This window comes from Eschrichtius robustus, chromosome 20 (assembly GCF_028021215.1).
Source record: "Eschrichtius robustus isolate mEscRob2 chromosome 20, mEscRob2.pri, whole genome shotgun sequence".
Classification (NCBI taxonomy): Eukaryota; Metazoa; Chordata; class Mammalia; order Artiodactyla; family Eschrichtiidae; genus Eschrichtius; species Eschrichtius robustus.
In genome coordinates, this window is record NC_090843.1 from 57228468 (window position 1) to 57251329 (window position 22862).

The 22862-nt window shown below is 49.9% G+C and overlaps 2 protein-coding genes across 5 annotated transcripts; one reads left to right on the forward strand and one right to left on the reverse strand.

Annotated features, from left to right (window-relative positions):
• The first annotated feature begins 458 nt into the window (after positions 1 to 458).
• On the forward strand, positions 459 to 22554 carry CXCL16 (C-X-C motif chemokine ligand 16). 4 transcript variants are annotated; one of them, XM_068529644.1, is made up of 9 exons: positions 459 to 527; positions 14134 to 14256; positions 17465 to 18076; positions 18469 to 18551; positions 19051 to 19303; positions 19661 to 19799; positions 20106 to 20188; positions 21400 to 21819; positions 22270 to 22554. In XM_068529644.1, exons 5-9 carry the CDS (start codon positions 19237 to 19239, stop codon positions 22314 to 22316), a joined length of 756 nt encoding a protein of 251 aa, XP_068385745.1. In that variant the 5' UTR covers positions 459 to 527; positions 14134 to 14256; positions 17465 to 18076; positions 18469 to 18551; positions 19051 to 19236; the 3' UTR covers positions 22317 to 22554. The 4 variants fall into 4 exon arrangements, with proteins under 4 accessions (XP_068385745.1, XP_068385742.1, XP_068385743.1 ...); XM_068529641.1 differs by lacking the exon at positions 459 to 527 and adding an exon at positions 13698 to 13866 and having other exon boundaries at positions 19007 to 19303; XM_068529642.1 differs by lacking the exon at positions 459 to 527 and having other exon boundaries at positions 14058 to 14256; positions 17700 to 18076; positions 19007 to 19303.
• Positions 12833 to 18038, reverse strand: ZMYND15 (zinc finger MYND-type containing 15). Its single transcript, XM_068529646.1, has 13 exons — positions 17438 to 18038; positions 16765 to 16999; positions 16523 to 16678; positions 16098 to 16258; positions 15401 to 15553; positions 15000 to 15080; positions 14737 to 14853; positions 14544 to 14632; positions 14358 to 14456; positions 14041 to 14194; positions 13900 to 13958; positions 13503 to 13663; positions 12833 to 13129 (listed from the first exon to the last, which is right to left on the reverse strand). Exons 1-13 carry the CDS (start codon positions 18021 to 18023, stop codon positions 12958 to 12960), a joined length of 2223 nt encoding a protein of 740 aa, XP_068385747.1. The 5' UTR covers positions 18024 to 18038; the 3' UTR covers positions 12833 to 12957.
• Positions 22555 to 22862: the final 308 nt, after the last annotated feature.

Genomic DNA, 22862 nt, shown 5'->3' on the forward strand with positions numbered 1-22862 from the left:
CACAGTAGCCCAGGTGAGAAATGACGTAGGTGTGGACCACGGGGATGCATAGGGAGAGAACTGGATCACGGGTGAGTTGAATGTGGAGGTGATGGAAAAAAAGAAGGAAATCAAAGATGGTTTCTAAATTTGGGGTTTGGGCAACTGAATGGGTAGTGGTTTTTTTCCCTGAAGTGGGGAAGTCAAAACCATGGAAGTGAGAGGTATGGAGGGAGACCCAGGCGTAAGAGTGACGCTGTTCAGAGGACCCTATGAATTTCGACTGCGGATGTTTTGTAATGTAACCTGGGTAGGGTGGAGGGTGAATGCTCTCTTAGCTTGGTGAAGCCAGTGTTATCAGCCAGATGAGGATCAGATGGAGTCTTCAGAAGGGAAATATTCATCAGATGGTGTGGAGTGTTTGAATTCAGGGTTGCAGATACAACCCTTCAGCATTTCTCTTCTCTTCCCTCTCCCAGCTGAGACCCCTGGAGACTTGACCTCGCTGCACCCACGCACCCACAGTCGCCCTCCACTGTATGTTTGTGGTGAGTAGGCACTGCATACCAGGAAAAATGCATTTGGCTATAATGTTTACAAGGCCCAAGAAGGTTTGGGGAATAGATTCTTTCCATAGGAAGGAAGGGGTGGTGTTTCCTGAGAAAAGGGCATCAACTCAGCAGAGACTGGGAGAGAATTGTGGAAAGAGGTGGAGCGTTGGAAATGAGTTATCTGCCAGTGAGACACAATCTCGGTTGTGGGGCAAGGGACAAGGTCACTAGAGCAGGAGTTCATGCCTGGTGTCTCTCTTCCTCGTTCCCTCCAGGGGAAGATATCTAAATGTTGCAGTAAATATTGTTTACCTCCTTATAATGGGAAGCTAGCAAGGCAGAATCCTGAGCAGGGGAGGGTCACTTCCTGGTCAATGTCATCCAAGAGGCATCAGTCACTGCATCCTCATCAGGGACCACTGAGTGTCAAGGAAGAGATGCCCACAGAGGGCAGGGCAGGGCAGGCGGTAATACATCGTGCTCCGTCCCCCTCTATAGGTTCCTCTCTAGAGGGTCGTTAGAGACACTGTGTGGGACCATGAGAGGGGGCTTGCCCATGATCCCCTTTTTCCTTGAGTTATTTTGGGTGATGTATTCGTTTGCTAAGGCTGCCATAACAAAGTACCAGGGACTGGGTGACTTAAAGAGCAGACATTTATTTCTCACAGTTCAGGAGGTCAGAAGTCTGAGATCAAGGCATTAGTAGGATTGGTTTCTTCTGCGGCCCCTTTGTTTGGCTTGTAGGTGGCGGCCATCTCCCTGTGTCTTCACATGATCTTTCTTCTTTACACGTTGGTGTCCAGATATCCTCTTTTTATAAGGACATCCGTCATATTGGATTAGGACCCACTGTAATGACCTCTTTTTGACTTTATTACCTCTTTAAAGACCCTGTCTCCAAATACAGTCACATTCTGAGGTACTGGGGGTTAATACTTCAACATATGAATTTTGGGGAGATACAATTGAACCCTTAACAGGTGGGTAAGTCTCCCTTACAACCACAGAGCAAGATTAGAACAATAATAACAATCTCTATCTGTAACTCCCAGTTTTATCAACATTATCTGAGGAGGGGAGGAAACAGATATGCTTAACTTCTTGATTTAACTGGGGAGACTCATAACATGTTATTTTACTCTTTTTTTTTTTTTTTTTTTTTTGGCCATGCCACATGGCATACGGTATCTTAGTTCCCCAACCAGGGATCGAACCTGTGCACCTTTCAGTGGAAGCGCGGGGTCCTAGCCACTGGACCGCCAGGGAATTCCCATGTTATTTTATTCTTGACTTCAAGTCAAGAAATACAAGTTAAGAATACTTTTGGAAATGTTAAAGGAAAACATTAGAGAAATAAAAAATGAGATATATGGCTTGCAAACCTCCAGAGAAGATAAAAGCAAAGAAAATGTAATCCATATAGCAGAATATAAAGCATCAAGGAGGCATAAGAAAGAGAAAACATAAAATAAGATCACTAATTATACCAAATATATGGATCAAAACAATTCATGTAACTATTTTAAACTCTATGAAAAAAATAAATGTTTCCAAATTAGGCTAATCAGCAAAATTCTGTTAACAGTAGTTGCCTCAGGGGAGGGAAACAGGGCAATGGGAGACCAGAGGGAAAGGGAAATTACTTTTCACTTTTATGAAAAGGTACTATTGCACATTTTGAATTTTATTATTATGTTTTGCTTATTCCAAATAATAAATGCATAATAAAATTAAACCATATGGTATCGATAATGTTTTGTTAAGTGTTCATTTTACATTGATGTAGAGTATATTTACAATGATTATATAACAGCCATAAACCTTTAGGCACGAAATCATATTGTATTGAAATATATAAAGTCCAAATACTTAGAAATACCCTGGGAAACTATATATATATCTATATAGCTATATAGACTAGAAAATATAATAGTGGTGAGAAACTGTGACATAACTCAGCAGTCTTTGGCCGATGAAGTAAGAAAAAATACACAAAGGTACAAAGGTATTGAGAATCTAAATGATAATAAGGTGATTGATTAATTAGCCACTCATTCAGCAAATATTTACTGAATGTGTCTGATGTGCACCATGACCTTTGCTGGATACCAGGAATACAGCAATAGATAAAGTCTCCATCCTGGAGCTTGCCTTCAAATGATATTTCTTGAACTTTGTATCTCATAAATGGAGAACACACATTTTTCAATGTCAATGAAACATTTATAAATATTGATAAAATATGAAGTTCTGAAGGAAATACCAGATAACCCCAAACTTGAAATTGTACTGGCCACCTTCTCCAACCACAATGCAATAAACCAGAAATTTACAAATGTTTAAGTAAAAAAATCCAACCGTTAAAAAACCCCCAAACAGTCCTGGGACTTCCCTGGTGGTCCAGTGGTTGACTCCACGCTTCCGGGCTTCCCTGATGGCGCAGTGGTTAAGAATCCACCTGCCAATGCAGGGAACACAGGTTCAATCCCTGGTCTGGGAAGATTCCACATGCCTCGGAACAACTAAGCCCACGCGCCCCAACTACTGAGCCTGCGCTCTAGAGCCCGTGAGCGACAACTACTGAGCCTGCATGCAGCAGCTACTGAAGCCTGCGGGCCTATAGCCCGTGGTCCGCAGCAAGAGAAGCCACCGCAATGAGAAGCCCGAACGCAGCAACGAAGAGGAAGCCCCCACGTAGCAACGAAGACCCAACGCAGCCAAAAAAAAAAAAAAAAAGACTCCACGCTTCCACTGCAGGGGGCACGGGTTCAATCCTTGGTCAGGGAACTAAGATCCGGCATGCTGTGTGGCATGGCCAAAAACAAAAAAAACAAAACAAAACCCACCAAAAGTCCTAAATAATTCTTTGATCACTGAGAAAATCTGAATTGCAAACACAGATGATTATAAACAGATGAAAATGTATCATGGCAAAACTTGAAGAATGGTCATAAATGACACCAGATTACTGAGTACTTATGATTAGCACTTATTATTGGTATCAGAGACATTTCATAAATTATCTTATATAATCCTCACAACAGATATGGCGTAATGCCTCTGTTGTAAATAGGCACTCATAAAAATTTGCCGAAGGGGGGTATGTGGCTCAGAGAGATTAAGTAACTTGCTTAAAACCACACAGCTGACATCAGTCAAACTGGGACTTGTACTCATGCCTGGCAGACTCTTGTGCTTGTAATTGCTGTGCTACCATCAACATGATTGATGGAGTATGCAGAGGGAAGGAGCTGGTGATTTAAGCTGGCTTTAACTGAAACCTGTTTTCTCAGGCTTTTTGCTTACCTGTTCTTTCTCTCTTTCTTCCCTCTCCTTTTCTTTCTTTCATATGACAAAGGTTTATTGAGTACTTACTGTGTACCAGATATTGTTCAATATGCTGGGGATTCAGTTGGGGAGAGGCAGACAATAAACAAGTCAACAATACATATACAACTTTAGGGAGAAATACGTGTTGTGAAGAAAAAGGAAACAAGGAGGTAGACTGACAGGCTATTTTAGTTAGTGAGGTCAGGGAAGGTCTCTCTGAGGCAGTGACCTTCAGGAAGGGAGTGGGATTTGGGAGGAAGAGTGTTCCAGCGAAGGCAACAGTAAGTGCAAAGGCCCTGGGGAAACGGGCTTGGCCTGCAAAGAATGGGCACAGCAGGCACTTCCCTGGCAGTCCAGTGTTTAAGACTCTGCACTTCCACTGCAGGGGGCATGGGTTCGATCCCTGGTCAGGGAACTAAAATCCCGCGTGCTGCACGGCATGGCCAAAAATAAATACTTAAAAAAAAAAAAAGGGACTTCCCTGGCCGTCCAGTGGCTAAGACTCCACGTTCCCAATGCAGGGGGCCCAGGTTCAATCCCTGGTCAGGGAACTAGATCCCACATGCCGCAACTAAGAGTTTGTATGCCGCAACTAAAGATACCGCATGCCGCAACTAAGATCGGGCGCGGCTAAATAAATAAATAAATATTAGAAACAAAGTAAACACGAGGAAGCACGGGGAAGACAGGTGTGGAGGGCAAGGGAGAAAGGAGAGTAGAGGATAGACAGAGAGGCAAGAGGAGGAGGAGACAGCAAAAGGATACCCTAGCAAAGGGGGAGGAAAACCAGGAGAATGTGCTGTCCCAGAGGCCAACACAGTGCTTCAAAGAGCGAGTGCATTTAACAACTCTGTTAAATTCTGCTAAGAGAGTGAATACTGACCATTGGGCTTGGCATTATCTCAACAAGGGTACTCTTCATCGGAGTGGTTGGGATGTGAATGGAGAAGAAAGGATGACCAGACATTTGAGGAATGCATTTAACACGAATGACCAAAAAACAAACAGAAAAACGGAAATTGCGGGGAATAGATATCATAAGAAGCGCTGGTGGAAAGATGAGGAAGTTCTGAGGATGGGGGCGTGCAGTGTTGCCATCCGAGGCAAGAAGGGGAATTTCAGAGGGCAGAAGAGAGTATTGAGCAGAGAAATCATAGGATGGTTGGGTGTGCTACGAGCCCACTTGTGATTTGTTGTTACACATTCAAAGTGAGATTTGTCAGCACACTTGTTTATCCCCAGCCGTGCTCAGTTGCTCAGGGAAAGTCTCATTGTTGGTGGAGTTTGGTTTGATCCTTCTTGCAGTTTTGCAAGGAAAATGGTGGGACAAGAGCATTAAGAGTGTGTGCAAAGGAATCATTATAGTCATGGACAATCGGACCTAACCTGGGTGAGGTGGGATGTGAAGATGTGAAGAGGGTGATGGACAGTGAAAATGTGGACTAAAGAACCTGAAAGGTTGAAGGATTGTTGAACTGAGGATATCAGAGAGGGGACTAGAAGGATGGATAGTAGTGGGGCGCTGGGAATCAGAAGGTTGGAAGAGGTGCCGTTACTGGTAATGACAGGGCTCTAGGGTTTGGCTATTGGAGCGTGTGGCTGAGGAGGGGGGGAAGAGAAGAGGACAGGGAGCTGAGAGGTTGGGCTGTTGGATGGATTATCTCAGTGGATGTCTTAGTTACACAAATGAAGACATGATTAATGGTGGAGAAGTAAACATAAGCCAAATGCTTAAGCCCTTGATGAAGCTGGTAGATGTTACAAGATGATTGCCACAGGAAGGGTAATGGCTGGTCTAGTCTCCTGGCATGTGCTTCAAAGAGGCTGGGGTTTTGGAGGGAGGAGAAATTTTCTGGAAGCAAAAACATACGGTAAGAAAGACAACTGCCTCATCTCAGAATTTGTGGAATGTGGGAGAAAAAATATTTCTTCAAAGGGTTGCAAGGGGGTAGTGGCTTTGGAGGAGCACCAAGTTTCTGAGAGCAAGAAGGCAAAGGGAAAACCAAGAGAAGAGGTGGATGATTTGGGGGATCTTGTTGATCTTAAATCCCAGAGGGTCCAATGAGAGGATCTGGGGCAGGAAAGGGAGGAGGTAGGAGATTGAACCCAAGAGGGGATGAACAGAGTCATGTGGGGATAAGTCAAGGTGAGAACAGGTATGTTGGCAAGTGTGGACTTCTGGCGTGTTGACAGTGGAAGCGTATGACTTTGCTTCCTGGGCTCTAGGTGCTGTGCTGTGCTCTTCATGCCCCTCGGCTTTACAGCAGCTCTTTGGCTTCTGTCTGTGGTTCCTGTCTTCTAGGCCTCAGATCTGTGTCCACGAGGCTGGGTTGGGACTAGCACCCCACACAGGCCCATGTTGTCTTCCTCATCCTACGCTTCTACCTCGGACCCTGCAAACTGCCTTCCTCCTTCCTTGGCCGGAAACTCCATGCGAAGTGTCTCAGGCATATCAACTCCCCGCCCACCAGGGAGGCCCAGACAGTCTTGGGTCCCGCTTTGGTTCCCAGCTGGGACACTTTCTACTTCCTCCTTCCTTTATAATAGAGAAAAGTTAGGAACTGCCTAAATGTCCCACTAGGCCATGTCACATTCATAAAGTAAACTAATATACAGCCATCTGTATAGACAGATGAGACAAAGAGACTGTCTAATGACATAAAAAGCTGTTCATAACATATTATACATTTATTTATTTATTTACTTTTTATTTTTGGTTGCGTTGGATCTTCGTTGCTGCGTGCGTGCTTTCTCTAGTTGCAGCGAGTGGGGGCTACTCTTTGTTGCGGTGCGCAGGCTTCTCATTGTGGTGGCTACTCTTGTTGCAGAGCATGGGCTCTAGGCACATGGGCTTCAGTAGTTGTGGCGTGAGGGCTCAGTAGTTGTGGCTCGTGGGTTCTAGAGTGCAGGCTCAGTAGTTGTGGCACACGGGCTTAGGTGCTCCGCAGCATGTGGGATCTTCCCGGACCAGGGCTCGAACCCGAGCCCCCTGCATTGGCAGGCGGATTCTTAACCACTGTGCCACCAGGGAAGTCCCCAAAAGCTGTTCATAACATATTGTTTTATTAAAAGAGCAAGCTAGTTAGCATGATGTACAATATGATTAAATTTTGTAAAAATATGTACATTTTGATAAAAGAGACTGTAAACACAACAAAATGGCGACGGTGGTTATCTCTGGGTGTTGGGATTGAGGGCCATTTGAATTTTCCTTTTAGGGCCTTCTGTATTCTCTAAGTTGCCCAATTGTTGCCTCCAATTCGCCTCCCTCTCACTATCCACCCTCTCAAGGCTGCCACCACCACTCTGTTGAATACTCTCTTGTCTTTGTTGTGAAGTACAGGGGACATTTCTTCACCTTGATCTGACCTGGCCTAAGCAGCGTCTGGCACAGCTGACCACCCTTTCTTTGTTTCTGAACCCTCCTGGTTTTCCACTGCTCTCAGCACTTCTCCCTCTCCTAGTTGGCTCCTCTTCCTCTGACCATCCTTACCTCCACCAGGATTCTGTTTTGAAGGCCCCGTCTTCTTTCTAGGGTCCTCATCCACTCTCCTAGTTGTGTGAGTTCCATCTCACATGTCAATTGCCTACCAGAATCTCCACCGCGAGGTCCCATGAGCATTTCAAACTTAACAAGTCCCACCCTGAATTCATTACCTTTCTCTCCCACCCCTTCCAACCGCTCTAACTCCATCCCTCCTCTTCCTGTGTCCCCGCTGAGCACACGGCACTTCCTTCTTCGATCTGGTTGTCCTGGCAGGGAACGTTCAGCTCCTTCTCTGCCCTCCCCTTGTTCCAATATGATTGCTCACCACCTGTTACTTCTACCTCCTCATTAGCCCTAGGATTTAACCTGTTTCTCTCCAGCATCAAGGCACCATCAGCTCTTGCCTGTATTGCTACCAAAAACTCCTAGCTGATCTGTCTCAAGTCTTACCCTCTCATAGTCTATTTTCCCTCCAGTATAGCAGGAATAAGTTTCTAAAAGTCCTTTAGGGAATTCCCTGGCTGTCCAGCGGTTAGGACTTGGTGCTTTCATTGCCGTGGGCCGGAGTTCAGTCTCTGGTCAGGGAACTAAGATCCCTCAAGCTGCGCAGCCAGAAAAAAAAAAAAAATTCCTTTAGTAAATGCCGAGTGGCTATTACGTCCCAGGCACTGTGCTGGAGCATAGTTATAATCAGACAGACAAGGTCTCCCCTTTCATGAAATTCACTTTTTAGTGTGTATTGGAGGAGGAGGGGTAATAAACATAAATAAATGAATGACATAACAAAATAACTGTGATACATGCTCAAAGAAAATAAAAGAGTAATGTGATAGAGAGTGATGGGGGTAAGGGATCCTTGCAAATTTCATGGAAGCAGGGACCATTCTCTTGTTTTTTTTCCCCCACTGCATCTCTAACACAAAGCCGTGTGTGCATTCAATCAGTATTTAGTAAGTGAATTATTAAGGTGGGCAAATTTGTAAATTAAACGTCTTTATTACAAAAGTACTGTGTGTTCACGGAAGAAAAATGAGCAGGACAGCAAAACAAAATGAATAAACAAATCCTTAGTAACCCCGCTGCTCGGAGATAACAATATGCTTTCATGTAGGGGATGGCAGGAACTTAGGGAGAGGTTATGTTTCTGGCCAAGGGAGTGGGGAAAAGTTCTCTTTCCCCTCAATCCACCAGGGACCTAGGCTGCCCTTTTATGGCTGTAGGGGATTTACAAGGTATTATCAGGGGGTGTCTACCCTCATCTGGGGTCAAGGAAGTCCTCCCTTCCTAAGGAAGTGAGCTTTAGGCTGAGAAGGAACTAATTGTGCAAGAAAACAGGGAAGTTCCACACTGAGAGAGTGTCGTGTCTTCATTTAGAGCCCCTGGCTCGAGGGTAGAGAGGGGGCAGGAAGCAGGATGAGATCAGCCTGTGGAGGCTGGCAGCGGCCACGTTAAAAGGGCCTTGTCATCTAGATCTAACTGCCAGATTATAGAACTAAAGAATATAGATGAACAGATTAAAAAAACACCCAGAGGAAATAATCAGCCAGATCCAGAATGAGGAACATTCTACAGGACAAGTGATTTAGTTTCTCATTGAATCAGTGGACTGAAAATAAAAAAGGGAAGGAGTTCTGTTACAGAAAAAAACAAAAAAACTTAAGAGCGATAACAACCGAAAGCCATGTGTAGATCTTATTCATTTCTTGATTGTAACAAACCAACTGTAAAAGCCATTTCTGAGATAATTCAAGAAATTTGAATATGAACTGGGTATTATGATATTAAAGAATAATTGTTAAATTTATTGGGTATGATAATGGCATGGTGGTTACATTTTTTAAAAGCCTTTATTAGTTATAGATGCATATAAGGGAGATAACTGATGTCTGGGGTGTGCTTTAAAACACTCTGGGAAACAGCTGGGGGGGTGTGTGATATTGTGATGTAAGAAATACATATTTTGGTCTTCATCCCAGGTTCTTGGCTCAGAAGCGTGTAAAACCCTTGGAATTTCCTGAGTGATAAGAGGTGAGAGGAGTGTCTTTTGTTATACATAACAGGCCCCTTTGACTATACCTGAGTTTATGCTAATGAGGTGACTTTTGGTGGGTCCTGGATAGCTTTAGGATTATTCCTCAGGAATAACCTCCTGTGTGTCTGGTTGGCGTACAGCCATCTATGATTGTTTAGTAGTGAACTGTGGGTCCTGTATCAACCCAAACATGCTGTTCTATCCTGCACCACTTATAAACAAAGACACTGCCCCTAAATTAGTCACTCTCACAATCCATTTTAGTAAAGGTCCTTCAGGAAGCTGATGGTACCGATCTACAAAATGAAGCGACTCCTTCACACCTATATTCCCGGTTTCAGTAGATCCCTGGCTTTTGCCTTCCCCCCATGCTGACTACCTTCTTGGTGAGCAGAGGCCTTAGAGGTACTTTCTGTTGTCCCAGGCTAATTATTTACCGGATAGCTTTGAGGCTAGTGGCCAAAACTCAGACTGGCTCAAACCCGAGCTTAGTCTAGCACCAAAGTCCAAACCAGAACTCTTTTTAAATTTCATTCTAGCTGTTACACATAATCACCAAGGGATTGTATATTTCACTTTTTTTTCTTTTTGGTTTGCATTGCCTTATGCATCTAGTGAAGCAACTTCCTGGGAGTTGAATCCAACTTTAAATTCCATTGGTTCCTTTTACCTTTAGTAACTGAGTGCAGCACAGCTGCTGCTCCACGCCATGGGCGACCACATGGCCACCCAGGAATCAAAGGTTCTGCATCTCCCATCCTTTTATCCTTTCTCCTCTCAAACCACGTATTTCCGTGAGCTAGGGCCAGTCTAGCAAATCTCACTTCTGACACCAACTGTTAGCTGTTTTTACTAATAGCGCTTTTGACACCAAGTAGGTGTTTCTTCTGTTTTTGTTTGTTCTCTCACACCAACCAATTCTCCAACTACCCTGACACCAACTGGGTGTCCTACAGTTCAATCAATTCTTTTTTTTTTTTTTTTTTTTTTTAAACAGGGTATGTATGTATTTATATTTTGGCTGCGCTGGGTCTCCATTGCTGCACACAGGCTTTCTCTAGTTGTGGCGAGCGGGGGCTACTCTTCGTTGCGGTGCGTGGGCTCCTCATTGCAGTGGCTTCTCTTGTTGCGTACCACGGGCTCTAGGCATGTGGGCTTCAACAGTTGCAGCGCACGGGCTCAGTTGTTGGCAGCAGGTGGGCTCTAGAGCACAGGCTCAGTAGTTGTGGCGCACAGGCTTGGTTGCTCCACCGCATGTGGGATCTTCCCAGACCAGGGATTGAACCTCTGTGTCCCCTGCGTTGGCAGGCAGATTCTTTACCACTGTGCCACCTGGGAAGTCCCAATTCAATCACTTCTGACACGAAATACCCAGAGTGAGCACAGACTGCCACAGGTTAAGGGCTCAGTCCTAAAAGACTGCCCCCACTTCAGATGCTAATTGCAAGCCCTGGGCCCTCTGACCAACTGACTATAAGCTGAGGCTTCCTGTGATCTCCTTCTCAGGTTCAATAATTTGCTAAAATGGCTCACAGAACTCGGGAAAACGGTTTACTAATTATTACTGGTTTGCTATAAAGGAACTGCAAAATGGAAAAGAGGTATAGGGCAAGGTGTGGTGAGGGAAGAGGGGGTAGCCTGGAGCTTCCACGTTCTCTCCAGGTGTGCCAGCCTCAGTACCTCAGTGTGTTCATTAACCCAGAAGCTCTCTGAACCCCATCGTTTAGGGATTTTTATGCACGTTGCTTGGTGATTAACTTAATCTCCAGCCCCGCTCCTCTCCCTTGGAGAGCAAGGGGTGGGGCTGAACGTTTCAGCCCTCTAATCATACGGTTGGTTCCTCTAGTATCTAACTTCCATCCTGAAGTTAAATAAGGGCCCACCTAGAGTTACCTTATTAAACTCAGGTATGGTTGAAAGGGGCTTATCATGAATAACAAAAGATGCTCCTCTCACCTCTGTCACTCAGGTTATAGAAGCTCTTGTGCCAGAGATGGGGCACGCAGACCAAATATATATTTCTTATATTATCACATTATCACAGGGAGTAATAATAAAATTTGAAAAATGTTGATAATTGTTGAAGCTGGGCGATGGGCGCACAGAGATTCATTATGCTGAGTCTTCTGGGCTTTTGTGTATATTTGGAAACTTTGATAATAAGATAGTTATAATAAAAGAGGATGACAGAAAGAGAAGCACCTTACAAGCCATACTAAAGAGTCTGAAATTTTAAACTTTTTTTTTGAATAAGTTTTTTTTTTGAAAAAGATTTTTTTTTGAAAGAATCTAAAAAATTTTAGATTTATAGGTGGGGTGCAAAGACAGTAGAGTGTTCCCAAATACTCCTCACACATCTTATTACTTCTTCTATAACCACAGCGTGTTTATCAAAACTAAGAAATTAGCATTGATACAATACCATTAGCTAAACTGAAAACTTTATTTGAATTTCTCCAGTTTTTCCATTAATTTTTTTTTTCTGTTCCAGGGATCAAACCAGGATACTGCGTCGTATTTAGTTGTCATGTCTCCTTAGTCTCTTCCAATCTGTCACCGTTTCTTGGTCTTTCTTTGCTTTTCGTGACTTTGATACTTTTGAAGAATAGCAGTCAGGGGTTTTGTAGACTGTCCCACAGTTTGGTTTTGTCTGGTGTGTTCTCATGATTAGTCTAAAGTTATGGATTTTGGGGAAGAATACTACAGAAGGGATGTGGCCTTATTGCATCATGTCAGGGAGCATAACGTCAACATGACTTCTTATTTCTTGTAAACCTAGTCACTTGGTGCAGGTGGTGTCTGCCAGGTTTCTCCACTATTTTTCCCTTTCTATACTTTGTGATAAGAGTCATTAAGCCCGGCCCACACTCACGGGGACTTTAAAAGTAGAGGAAAGTCATTGAGGGGATTTAAGCAGAGAGTAATGTTTCGAATGTCTGTTTTGGAAGGAACACGAGATAATGGTGGCATTTGCAGTGGGACTGGACATAAACTGCTGGATGTTGAGTGACCAGCAGCCTGACTCAGCTGGAGCTGGTTCTTTATGGGACGTGAAGGATGAGAGAAGGTGGAGTCAAGGATGGCCATGAAGTTTCTAACTTGGACAGTTGGGTGGCTGGGGTCTTTCACTGACTCTAAACCAAGGTTGTGAGTGCCCCTAGGAGGTTGCATGCCTCCCCTGCCCCCGCCCCCTCTCCCCCCCAGAGAGAAGCCACTTTCTGTTTCTTGGTCTTGCTTGACTCGGATCCGGTCCCTGCCTGTTACTGGGGCCGGAAAATGCCTTATCAACACACACATTAGAAGAAGTTTGGGATTACCCAGGAGGGTCAGAATCCCAAGTAAGAGAGGGGACAGCTGTCGAGGAACTGAAGAAAGATGGAAGAAAATGTCATCCGTAAATCCTTTAATCCTCTTTCCATTTAAGGACCCAGTTATGAGCGTTTGACTCAGTGGTTTCAAACAAGTAACTTTATTTACCTTTTCGTGTTCCGCCAACCGGCCTCCCCCTCGGCCTCGCCTGTTTCGTGTTCCTTTCTGAGGCGTGTTAGGGGAGGGGGTGGACTGCTACCTCTCCGCCCTCACCTCCGCCGGCGGGCCCCCCGCCCAGGTTTCTTTTCTCCTCGGCGCCTACGGGCGGGGGCGGGAGGAGCGGTAGGAGTTGGGGCGGGGGGCGCGGGCCCTGGCGCGGGGCGGGCCCAGCTCCCTTGCGGAGGCTTGTAGATCAGGTGGAAGATGAAGGCGTTGCAGTACCTGAGGGGGGGGGCGTGGCGCCGTCAGGGGCGGGGCCAAGAGGCCGGGATTTTCCCAAGGGGCGGAGTTTGTGGGCTCCGAGTTTCAGGGGGTGGGGCTAAACTTAGGGCTCTGCCAGCCCGAGCGTAACCTGGCTTTTTTTTGCAGAGGGGTTGGGTGGGGGGAGGCTGGGAAACGAGGAGTTGGAGAGATTTTTGTGAGCTGCATCTAAAGAGGGGTGTGTGGGCGTTGTCGAGACCCTCCAGTGGGGGTGGTGGGAGTGCGGGCGGCGAAAGCAGGGTGTAGGGCTGGGCCAGGAGGGTCCCAGGACCGCAGAGACGAGGGTAGAGGTGGGCCTTTCAGGATGCGCGGCCAGAGAGTAAGAAGGCCTTACCAGGGCATACAGTTGTCCGCCGCTCTGAGGCGAAAGGGGGAGCGGAAAGGGTTGGGCTGTGGAGGGCTGGTGCCCCCTCCCGTGGCCACCGCCATGGTCTGGTCGTCCATCACACAGCCGTACTCGCTGCTCTCGGTGAAGAAGGCCGGCACTCGGAGGGACTGGGGTGGGGGCGGGGCCTCAGACACTCTCAGAAAGGCTTCCAACCCCACATACCTCCCGAGGACCCAGACGGACCGGGATGGGGAGAGGCACGAGGCAGGCACAGAGGGGGGTAGGAGGACCCGCTGGCGCACCCCAGGTCTGTAGAGCAGATGATGGGGAAGAAGAGACTTTCAGAAAAGGAGGAGGGACCGGGCAGGAGGTGAGAGAAGGTCCCTTTTGTCCCATCCCCCACCTGTAACCGGGGCAGCGAGCTCAGCCAAGTGTCCTTTAGACCAAAGCCAGAGTTAAATCCTGCGGAGGGAAGGAGAGCAGGGAGAAGCTGGCTCCCATGGCCTCCTCCCACCTCCCCCATGCTCCTACCCCAGGCGCTTACCGATAACCAAGTCAGGCTTGGGCCCCTGGAGCAGGTGGTAGGGCCGTGCAGACACCTTGATCTGCAGGTCCCTGCGGCCCCCCTTCTCCTTAGTCCCAGAGCTGAGCCGTGCTGATACCCCGGAACCAGGACGGACAGACACTTCGAGGTCATCCTGGGGAGTTTGGAGTGGGGTGGAGAAGCCGGTGGAAGTTACGGTACTGGAAGATGCATCAGGTAAGACAGGGGGGAGGAGGCAGGGATCGGAAAGGCAGAGCCCAGCCAGGAGGACAGCAGGAGGGTTAGGGCTAAAGAGCAGGGCCCCCCTCAGCCCTCACCCTCTGCAGGGTAAAATGCTGCTGGTCACTCTCAGGGGGCAGGCTGTCACCCACAAACTGCAGCTCCAGGGCCACGTGGGGGAGCAAGACCAAGAGCTCCTGAAGGGCAAAGAGGACAGATCTGGGTCCCACCCTGTGTCCACCTCCACACCCAAATGCCCAGCCCTCAGGCCTGGAGGGACTTACCCAAAACACCATGATGAGGTCGAACTCCTTCCCAGCCTCCACCACATGGATTTTCAGTGACTGTTTGTTCTGGATGTTGAGCTCAGGGACTGGGTGATAAGCTAGCCATTTAAGAATACGGTCTCCTCCTCCCCTCCCACCCCCCTGGCCTCCCTGCTTCACGCACTCCTCCCCCCGCCTCCGCCCTCCTTACAGGACTGGGGCACCAGATGGGTGATGACGTAGTACACAGTCAGCGGGTAGGTGAGAAGCACAGCCATGGGGGAGTCCAAGCTGAGGCCCCGCCATGTGTAGTAATCCTGCCACGAGCCTGGGGAGAGTGGGTTACCGGGGACCTTGCCCCAGGCCTGGACCCCCACCTCTCCTGTCTAATAGCCCCTTTTCTCAGCCACCGAGACTGCTGGCCCTCCAGGCCCCGTCCCTACCCCTAGCTCCCTCAGGGCCCCTCCAGCTCACCAAAGAGGCCCCTGGGTGGATCTGGGGGCACAGGAGGCATCAGAGCAGGCCCATGCCCCTGAAGAAGCTGGTAGGGATCTCCTGAGAGGATGAAAGAAGAGGAGCCTGGTGTCAGGGAGGTCCCCACCTGGCCTCTTCCTTCTTCCAAAGGAGCTGTGTTCCCTGAGAGAGGGCCTGGAGCTGCAGCAGGAGGAATGGGGAGCTGCCTAGGGATGGGGCTTCTGGATGGGCTGGGCAGGGGTGACTTTTCTGAGGGTTGGGGAGAGGCATGAAATGCCCTGGTGGTGGTGGTGAAGTTTGGTGTGTATGTGGAGGGGTTATCTAGGATCCGGACAACTCTTTGCTCTCCCGTCCTTCCCTCTAGTCTGAGGGACTTATGCCTGGAGAGAGGCCCCACGCACCATTGAGAAGAACGCTGAGGGATGGCGTGCTGCCCCTTGGGTGCCCGGGGGTGCCAGGGCCTGGAATCAGCATGCTGAGCTGGGTCCAGTAGCCACGAGTGAGGCCTCGTGAGGCCAGGAAGGCCTCCTTGTTAAAGGTTTCACTGGTCACCTCTGGAGAAGGATGAGGGGAGGGGTTGAGGGCCTGGTGGCCAGGATTCCAGACTTTGGCTCTCCTCAGTCTCTCCCCAGCACCCTGAGTCTGAGTCTGGTTCTAGTCAGACAGAGAACTATTAACATTTCTGAGTGTCTACAGCGTAGCCCACAGAACCCATATAACAATTCCATGGGTTTTAACATTTGTTAGTCTGCCCACTTCACAGGTGAGGAAATAGCTCTAAGAAGTAAAGCGATTTGTTTCAGGTCACCAGTTAGTGGTGAAGCTGAGAAGCAAGTATTTGAATCCCTACTCCCGAATCCCATAAGTTCTCTCAGGGACCAGGGCACTCAGTCCTCAGCTCCAGAGATGCTGTGTCCAGCCCCAGGGGTCTAGCCCCCAGCCCCAAATACCCAGCACCCAGCTGTTATTCCAGGGATCTAGATTCCAGCCCCAGGCACTTAGCCTTCAAGCCCAGGACCCTGTTCCCAGGCACCTGGGGCCCCAGTTCCAAAGACCGGGTCCCACTTTCCCCCACCCATCCTGACCTCCTTAGGGTACCTGCGGTGTAGGTAAAAGGCAGAGTTGCCAGTTCTCCGGCCCGCTCCATGAAGGCTGCAAGCCTTGGGCACCAAAATCGGTGGCTCACATCATCTGGGCATCGCTTCCAGTCAGCCCGGAGACAAGCCTCTCCGCAGTACAAGACAGCGCCACACTGGGGGCTGGGGTCACAGGGGGTGGGGGGGTGGGCACTCAGTGTTAGTGTATGTAGGTCCCCTGTCTGCTGTCCATCTGTCCTGCGGCTGCCCGTACGCACTCAGTCTGTTTGTACTCTCTCTGCCTATAACAGCTTTTTTGTGTGTGTCATCTTCTTGTTTCCCTGTCCCTCACTCTGTCTGCAGGGCCCCCCACCAGCCTGCTTCTTCTCTGTTTGCCTGACTGTTGGGGTCTTCCTTCCGCTCGCTCCATCTCTGCAGGCTGCTCACCAGGGGGTTAGCTTCACTTCAAAGCTATGCCTGTGACAAACATGGCAGGTTCGAGCCCGAAGGGAGGCAAAGGTGAAGCCGGGCCGGGGACCCCATGTCCGCATCGGGGTCTTGGCTAGCTTCACTCTCAGCCTTGGGACCAGATTCTCCAGCTCCCTGAATGGGGGTGGAGACGGCATCAGGCTGGGGGGCTCAGGAGCCCAGGGCCCCAGGCTTCCCCACCCTCTACCAGGTTTCTGTACCGATGCAGCTGGGCGTCTCCCACAGTAAGCTTTCGGGGCTTTCGGGGGTCTCCAGAGCCCATGGGGCAGGCCATGCTGTGGCAGAGGAGAGCATAGGCCCGAGGAGCCAGGTTCTGTGTCCCTGAGCCCCTGCCTGCACTCCCCTGCCCTCCATCCATCAGCAGGTCAATGCCCAAGATGGTGCCATGTTCATCCGTCACCAGTAGGATGCAGGAAAGGTGCAGGGGGGCCGCCTCTGGGGAAAAGGGAAAAGTCGGGGGCGGGGGGGCAAAGACTGTCAGGGTCAGGGATACCAAATCAAATGCCCACGGGGACTAGGAGACTGAGCGAAGGGGACTAGGTAGAGAGGGCATGCCTCATCGGAAGGGGACTGCGGCTACACAGAACCAGCATTTGCTGCCAGGTGGAAATGTGGGCCTGCCGTGGGAAGTTTACATTTTTCTTGAGAAGGGGTAACTCCAGACTTCTGGAATTTTTTTCTTTTAATGTTTAAATGTTGGCTCAAATTTAAAAAACAAAGAACATTGTGGATCAATGAAGACACCTTTTTAGGCCAGATTGGCCTGAGGGCCACCCATTTGTGACTCCTAACTGGATTCTGAGGGGCAGAGGAGGGCTTTGAAGGGGAGTATGCCTGGGTGGGGGCAGGGCAGGGCCAGCCCTGGGTTCTTACCACTTCTCTGTCCCTTCCTCCTCTCAGGCCCTGGTTCGTCCTCCGCCCTGTCCTCTTGGCAGCCAACCTCGCGACCTCCTGCCTCCTGCTCGGTCTCCTCTGCCTCCCCTGCCTCCCCTGGGGGGTTTGCTTCCTGTGGGGAGTCCCTGCTGGTAGGGGCTGGCTCCCCATCCTCCTCTGTTTCTGCTTTCTCGGTGCCTGCATCCTCCTCCTCTCCATTCTCTCCTTCTTCCTCTTCCTCCTCCTCGTCCCCTTCCTCCAGGCTGACAAAGCTGACATAGGGGCTTAGGTCCCGCAGGTGGAGTGGGGGCTCGTCTCCCAGGAGCCGGGCAGCCCCCAGGCCTGGTGCAGGGCCTGGCTCTGCCCCTTGCCCCAGGCTGATGCCCACACTACGATTGGGCAAGACGTGGAGCACCCAAAGGGCGCGGTCCTGGGGCAGCCTCCTGATCTGAGCCTCCAGCTCCCGCCAGCAGCCCTCAAGGCGGGTCCCCACGGCCCCGCGCTCCGCCACGAACTTGCGGAACCAGCCAAAGATGAGGGCAGCGAAATCCAGGAACTCATCCCGGTATCCAGACACAAACTCCATGTCTTCAGGGGCACAAGGCCTGGGCCCAGACTGAGCAGAGGGAGGGATATATGGTGAGAGAGAGGTACTCGGGAGAGTTTGGGGCTGGGTCATAAAATGGGGGAGAGTGTGGGTCTGAGGGTCACTTAGGGTGGAATCTATGGATGAGTGTTAGGAGCGAGAAAGGAGTTTTCAGGGCTGAGGATGGGAATTCAGGGTGAGAATGGGGTCCAGACTTGAAAGTGGGTGATTAGGGTTAAGGATGAGTAGTCGGGAGGGAGATGGTCTTTGGGGCTCAAAATTTGAGGCTCAAACCCTCAAAGGTAGGGTCTGAGTTGAGGATAGATAGAAGTGGGAGAGGGCTAATCCTATGGGCAAGGGTTTGGTGAGGAGGGAAGTTTTGGATCCGTCTGTGGGGTGTGGGAGGAGGGGGACAGGAGCTAGGGCATCTCTTCGGCTTGAATAGGTTTGGCGGTGAGCCCCGGTACACCTAGCCCCTCCCGTCCGGTCCGCTACTCCGGTACCTGCAGCCGCCACCACTTTTCGAAGGTAAATACCTCGGGGTGGGTCGTGACGTCAGGCTGCCCGAGCCCCGCGCCGGCTCCTCGGGTTGCCACGCCCCCCGTGTCTTGCGCGGCGCAGAGGCGCTCAGGGCAGTGTCTGCGCTGCTGGGCGCGCGGACTCATCCGCCGCGGTCACTCCAGCCATGTGACTGGATCCCCGTGCACCAGACCCGAGCCCGAAAAGTGAAAGCCTCTCGAAGGAGGAGGTCCAGCCGACTGACCTGCGGAGGGCGGGCGGGCGGGGCTGGCATCCCCGGGCCGAACCGGATCAGCCTAGTGGGCAGTGCCCGCCCGCCGCGCCTGGCCCTGCAGCCTGGACTTTCTTGCGCTTTCTTTCGCCTTCTTCAAACATTCCTGGCCGCCCCCTCGACGGGGCTCTGGGCTGGGTGCGGGGGCGCGGGCGGAGGAGCTCCGCCTCCCGGAGTTTCCCCGCCGCCCCAGGCCGGCGATCACGCGGTTAAAACGGTACTGACCGCACTTATCAGTTCGAGACGGTGAGGGCGCCCAGAGGGAGGCTCCGCCGCCTCGCGCCCCGCCTCGGTGCCGACGGCCGCCGTCTCCCGCACAATCTCGGCCGTAGCGGGAGAAGGAAGCGAAAGCCATTGAGAAACCGGCTGGACGTCAGACTCCGGAGCACGCCTGGGAGTCAGACAGGGCGAGGCGGGCCCGAGATGATGCTGGGCTGGGAACTCCGGTTCCTCTTGCTCCTACTCTTTCTAGCGTGCCACACTCCTCCAGGTTCGTCAGGGGCCCGGCTGGTGCCCAGATCCCCGAATCCGGGGAAGGGGGTTGGGGGACACGAGGGCCGCGGGGTTGAGTTGAATAAGTGGGGAGCCAGGGTCCCCACGGCAGCCGGGGCAGGGGGAGGGCCAGCTGCCTGGGGTTGGGGACGGGCTGGGGAACACCAGGGTCCAGGTGTGATTATGGACGTGTTTGGGGAGTGTAATGTGTGAGTTGAGCCCGGGGGGTGGGAGGGGCTCAGATCCCCGGGTCTAGGGGAGAGGCTGCAGTGGGGCTGTGGGTTGGAGGCTAAATTTACCGCTGTGTGAGCCCCTGAACCGGGGAACCTGTGCCGACCACCTCGGTCCCGCTCAGGCTATGGCAATGAAGGTAGCATCGCTGGAAGTTGTCCCTGTGATAGAAGAATTTCTTCCCACTCCCCTCCTAACGATCAATACATGGGACGTCTCCGAAAATACCTGAAAGTCTATCAACGTTGCTCTTCCTACGTCAGGTAATCTCACCCACCCCTGGGAGCGCAGAGCCTCCTGGAGCCTCCAGGACCCTCTCTGGTCAGACTTGAGCTCCTTCTGGGAGGACCCCTAGTCCCCTCTATAGTCCCCATAACATTAGGTTATGTTTGCCCTAATTCTCCACACCTTAGTTTCCCTGTCCCACCTGGGATTTCCCAGTCCCAGCAGAAACTGCTGAATCTTGGCAGTGACCTCACTTCTTTGGAACGAGGAAAGAGCTGCGAAAGGGGGGGAGGGAAGGGGAGCGGAGATCGGAGACGCAGCTGAGACCACGTCCTTCCTTACAGGTTCCAGCTACCCTTGGTAAGTGTGTGTGGAGGCAGCAGTGACCGGTGGGTCCAGGAACTGATGCGCTGCTTTGATCGTGAAGGTGAGCGCTTTCTCCCTCCTCCCCAGGCTCTGTCTCCAGGGCTCGGCGCCTCCACCTTACACTTTTCTTTGCCTCAGCCCTTTCCCCTTTGACACCTCACATTCCTATTCTGTGTACTTTCACTTAAGTCCCTGTTTACCAGAAATCACTCACCATCACTTCCAGGATTTTTGCCAATTCATCCTATCACCTGTGCATTTACTTAATGTTTTCCTTGAAATCAAGGCACTATTTTTATTTTCCAGTAATTTATTATGGAAATTTAAAGACATAAATAAAAGTTGAAAGATTTGTACAGTGAACATCCATATACCCACCACCTAGATTCTATAATATTTGATTTTTATATGTGTACATAATAAAGCAAATATATTTTATATTTTACAATATCGAGTTTACAGCATTTTAACTATATTTGCTTTATTGCACACCCATCTGTCTATCCATCCCTCTATTCCTCATCAACCTGCCTAATATTTTTTGGTGCACTTCCAAGTAAGTTGCAGGGTTGACTATACTTTATCCCCAGACATTTCATCATGTGTATTATTAAGGAGGGTTTTATATTTTATTGTTCCTTTTTTTTTTCTTTTGAGGTAAAATTTACAAACAATGAAACGAATAAATCTTAAGTGTACACACAGCCACTTATGAAAAACTTAATGGCAACTAGTCCTAAGCAGGAACATCTGTGAAGTCACAAATTTGATATGCTGGTTGTATTTTTCTCCTAAAATAAATACATAACCATTAAGACACAAAGTGTTCTTCCAGGTCCCAGCTAAAGTTGTCTTCTGTAGCATTGGTGGTACCCCTACTGCCCTTTGGCTACGTAGACCTACCTTATTCATTTACTCTTCCTGGCTACTCTGGCCTTTAGTACTAAAATTATCCCTGCTTTACAGCTGAAAGAAATGAGTCCCAGAGAGGTTAAGAGACAAGGGGCAAGGTCACAGCTACTTTGTAGCAGAGCCCGGGTTCCAACCCAGGTCTCCTGACTTCCCAGTTCAGAATGCATGCTCGCCCCAGTGGCTCCATGTTGTGGTTTGCTCACTTCCATCTCCCCATGTTTTCCCTCTGCCCCTGCCTTTCTTTCCTGGCATTTAGCTGTTCCCTTGATGTTCTCCTTGACCCACTCACTACCCTTCTCTCTATCTAGTTCTTCACCTTATCCCCTCATAGCCCTGATTCCTCACTTCTTGCTTCTTCAGAATGTGGACGTGCTCACGCCAGGAGTGTGGCCCGCGAGGGACATGTACCTCCCCGCAGCACCCAGGTTCCTGAGCCCACAGAAAAGACACCTTCAGCCACGGGCACCCCTGCACAGAAGTACCTGCCATCCACCCTGCAGCCTTCCCAGCAGCCCACCCCTCCAGAAGGAGCACCTTCGTTGGACAAAAACCTCATCCACCCCAATGAGACTACCACTTACACTTCGGGCCACCGTCTGGGGGCAAGGCCTGGGGCCATGGGGAACCAGAAGCAGCTGGGAGAAAATGTGGGTCCTGCAGCTGGGACATCAGCCATGGTGCCGGTGCTGTCCCTCTTGGGCATCGTTTTCCTCCTCACTGGAGCCCTGCTCTACATGCTGTGCAAGAAGAGGAGGGAGCAGTCACTGCAGTGTCCTCCAGGTAAACTGGGCTTCTGAACCCCTCCTCCAGGGATCCAGAGCCTCCTTGGCAGGGATCCTGCCCACAGTAGCTCTCAGGCTGGCAAATGTGGAGGCTGCCTGCACCATGGACAACAGGCGATGAGGGAAGAGTCAGCCAGACTACAGAATGGGGAGGGAGGGAAGCCACCATAGGCCGAGGGACCAGTGCATGGCCTTCAAAGCCAGGCAGTGCTTGAGCAACATCAAGACTGCAGCTAGAGCAGACGAGTGGGACATGAAGCGATGGAGGAAGGTAGGAGATATTCGTTCAATTCACACATCTTTATTGAGCACCTACTATGTACCTGATCTATAGTCAATGTTTTGGAATCTGATTCCCCAGTTCAAGCTATCACACCTTGCCCCCCACTCCCCCGCCCAACTTCCCTTTATCTCAGAGCTCATCTCTCAATTTCTTTATCTTTTCCAGATTTGCACCTTCATTATGTGCGTGTGGCAGCAGACGCCAATGCTTAAAGAATGGAAGCTTGTGAGGGAAGATTATGATTTATTCAGTATCAAATGCGGTTAATATACTAGAGCAATCCCTGGCACATGGTAGGCACTCTCTACATATTTGTCAATGTTTAATACACAACTAACCAGCCACTGCCCTCTCTTAAACCTTCCCTCCGTTTTTTTTTTTTTTTCTATGCTGTAATGTAAAATCACCTCTTATACTAGATATCTTGTACAAATTCTATACGTGGATATTTTTAACTACTAAAACTTATTTTTATAATTATTGACTCTTCTTTCTGCAGACATTGGTCTCATGCCCTTGCCCCCTTACCATGATTCCTGGCTTCAGCTTCTCTGCTGATGGCCACCTGACACCTTCCCCCTCGGCGCATCCCCCAATCCCTGCCAACCTCCTTGTCCCAAGTCCCTTGTGTCTTGTCCTTGTCCTTGTCTCTTCACACCACAGCAGTGTTCCTCCCCAACTTCAGCCCTCTCCCACTTTCCCACCCCCCCGCCTCAGCAGCTGCCATACAGCCTGGTTTTACTTCCTCAACCCCTTAC

What these genes read in the sequence shown, in the direction of transcription:
- ZMYND15 (XM_068529646.1), bottom strand. Translation starts at nt 18,023, where the DNA reads ATGGAGTTTGTGTCTGGATACCGGGATGAGTTCCTGGATTTCGCTGCC. An exon ending in GCCTTTTACCTACACCGCAG is followed by an intron (nt 15,554 to 16,097) that starts GTACCCTAAGGA and finishes ATCCTTCTCCAG; the next exon opens with AGGTGACCAGTGAAACCTTT. An exon ending in GCTCGCTGCCCCGGTTACAG is followed by an intron (nt 13,664 to 13,899) that starts GTGGGGGATGGG and finishes CCCCCACCCCAG; the next exon opens with TCCCTCCGAGTGCCGGCCTT.
- CXCL16 (XM_068529644.1), top strand. Translation starts at nt 19,237, where the DNA reads ATGATGCTGGGCTGGGAACTCCGGTTCCTCTTGCTCCTACTCTTTCTA. An exon ending in GCGCTGCTTTGATCGTGAAG is followed by an intron (nt 20,189 to 21,399) that starts GTGAGCGCTTTC and finishes TTGCTTCTTCAG; the next exon opens with AATGTGGACGTGCTCACGCC. An exon ending in GTCACTGCAGTGTCCTCCAG is followed by an intron (nt 21,820 to 22,269) that starts GTAAACTGGGCT and finishes TATCTTTTCCAG; the next exon opens with ATTTGCACCTTCATTATGTG.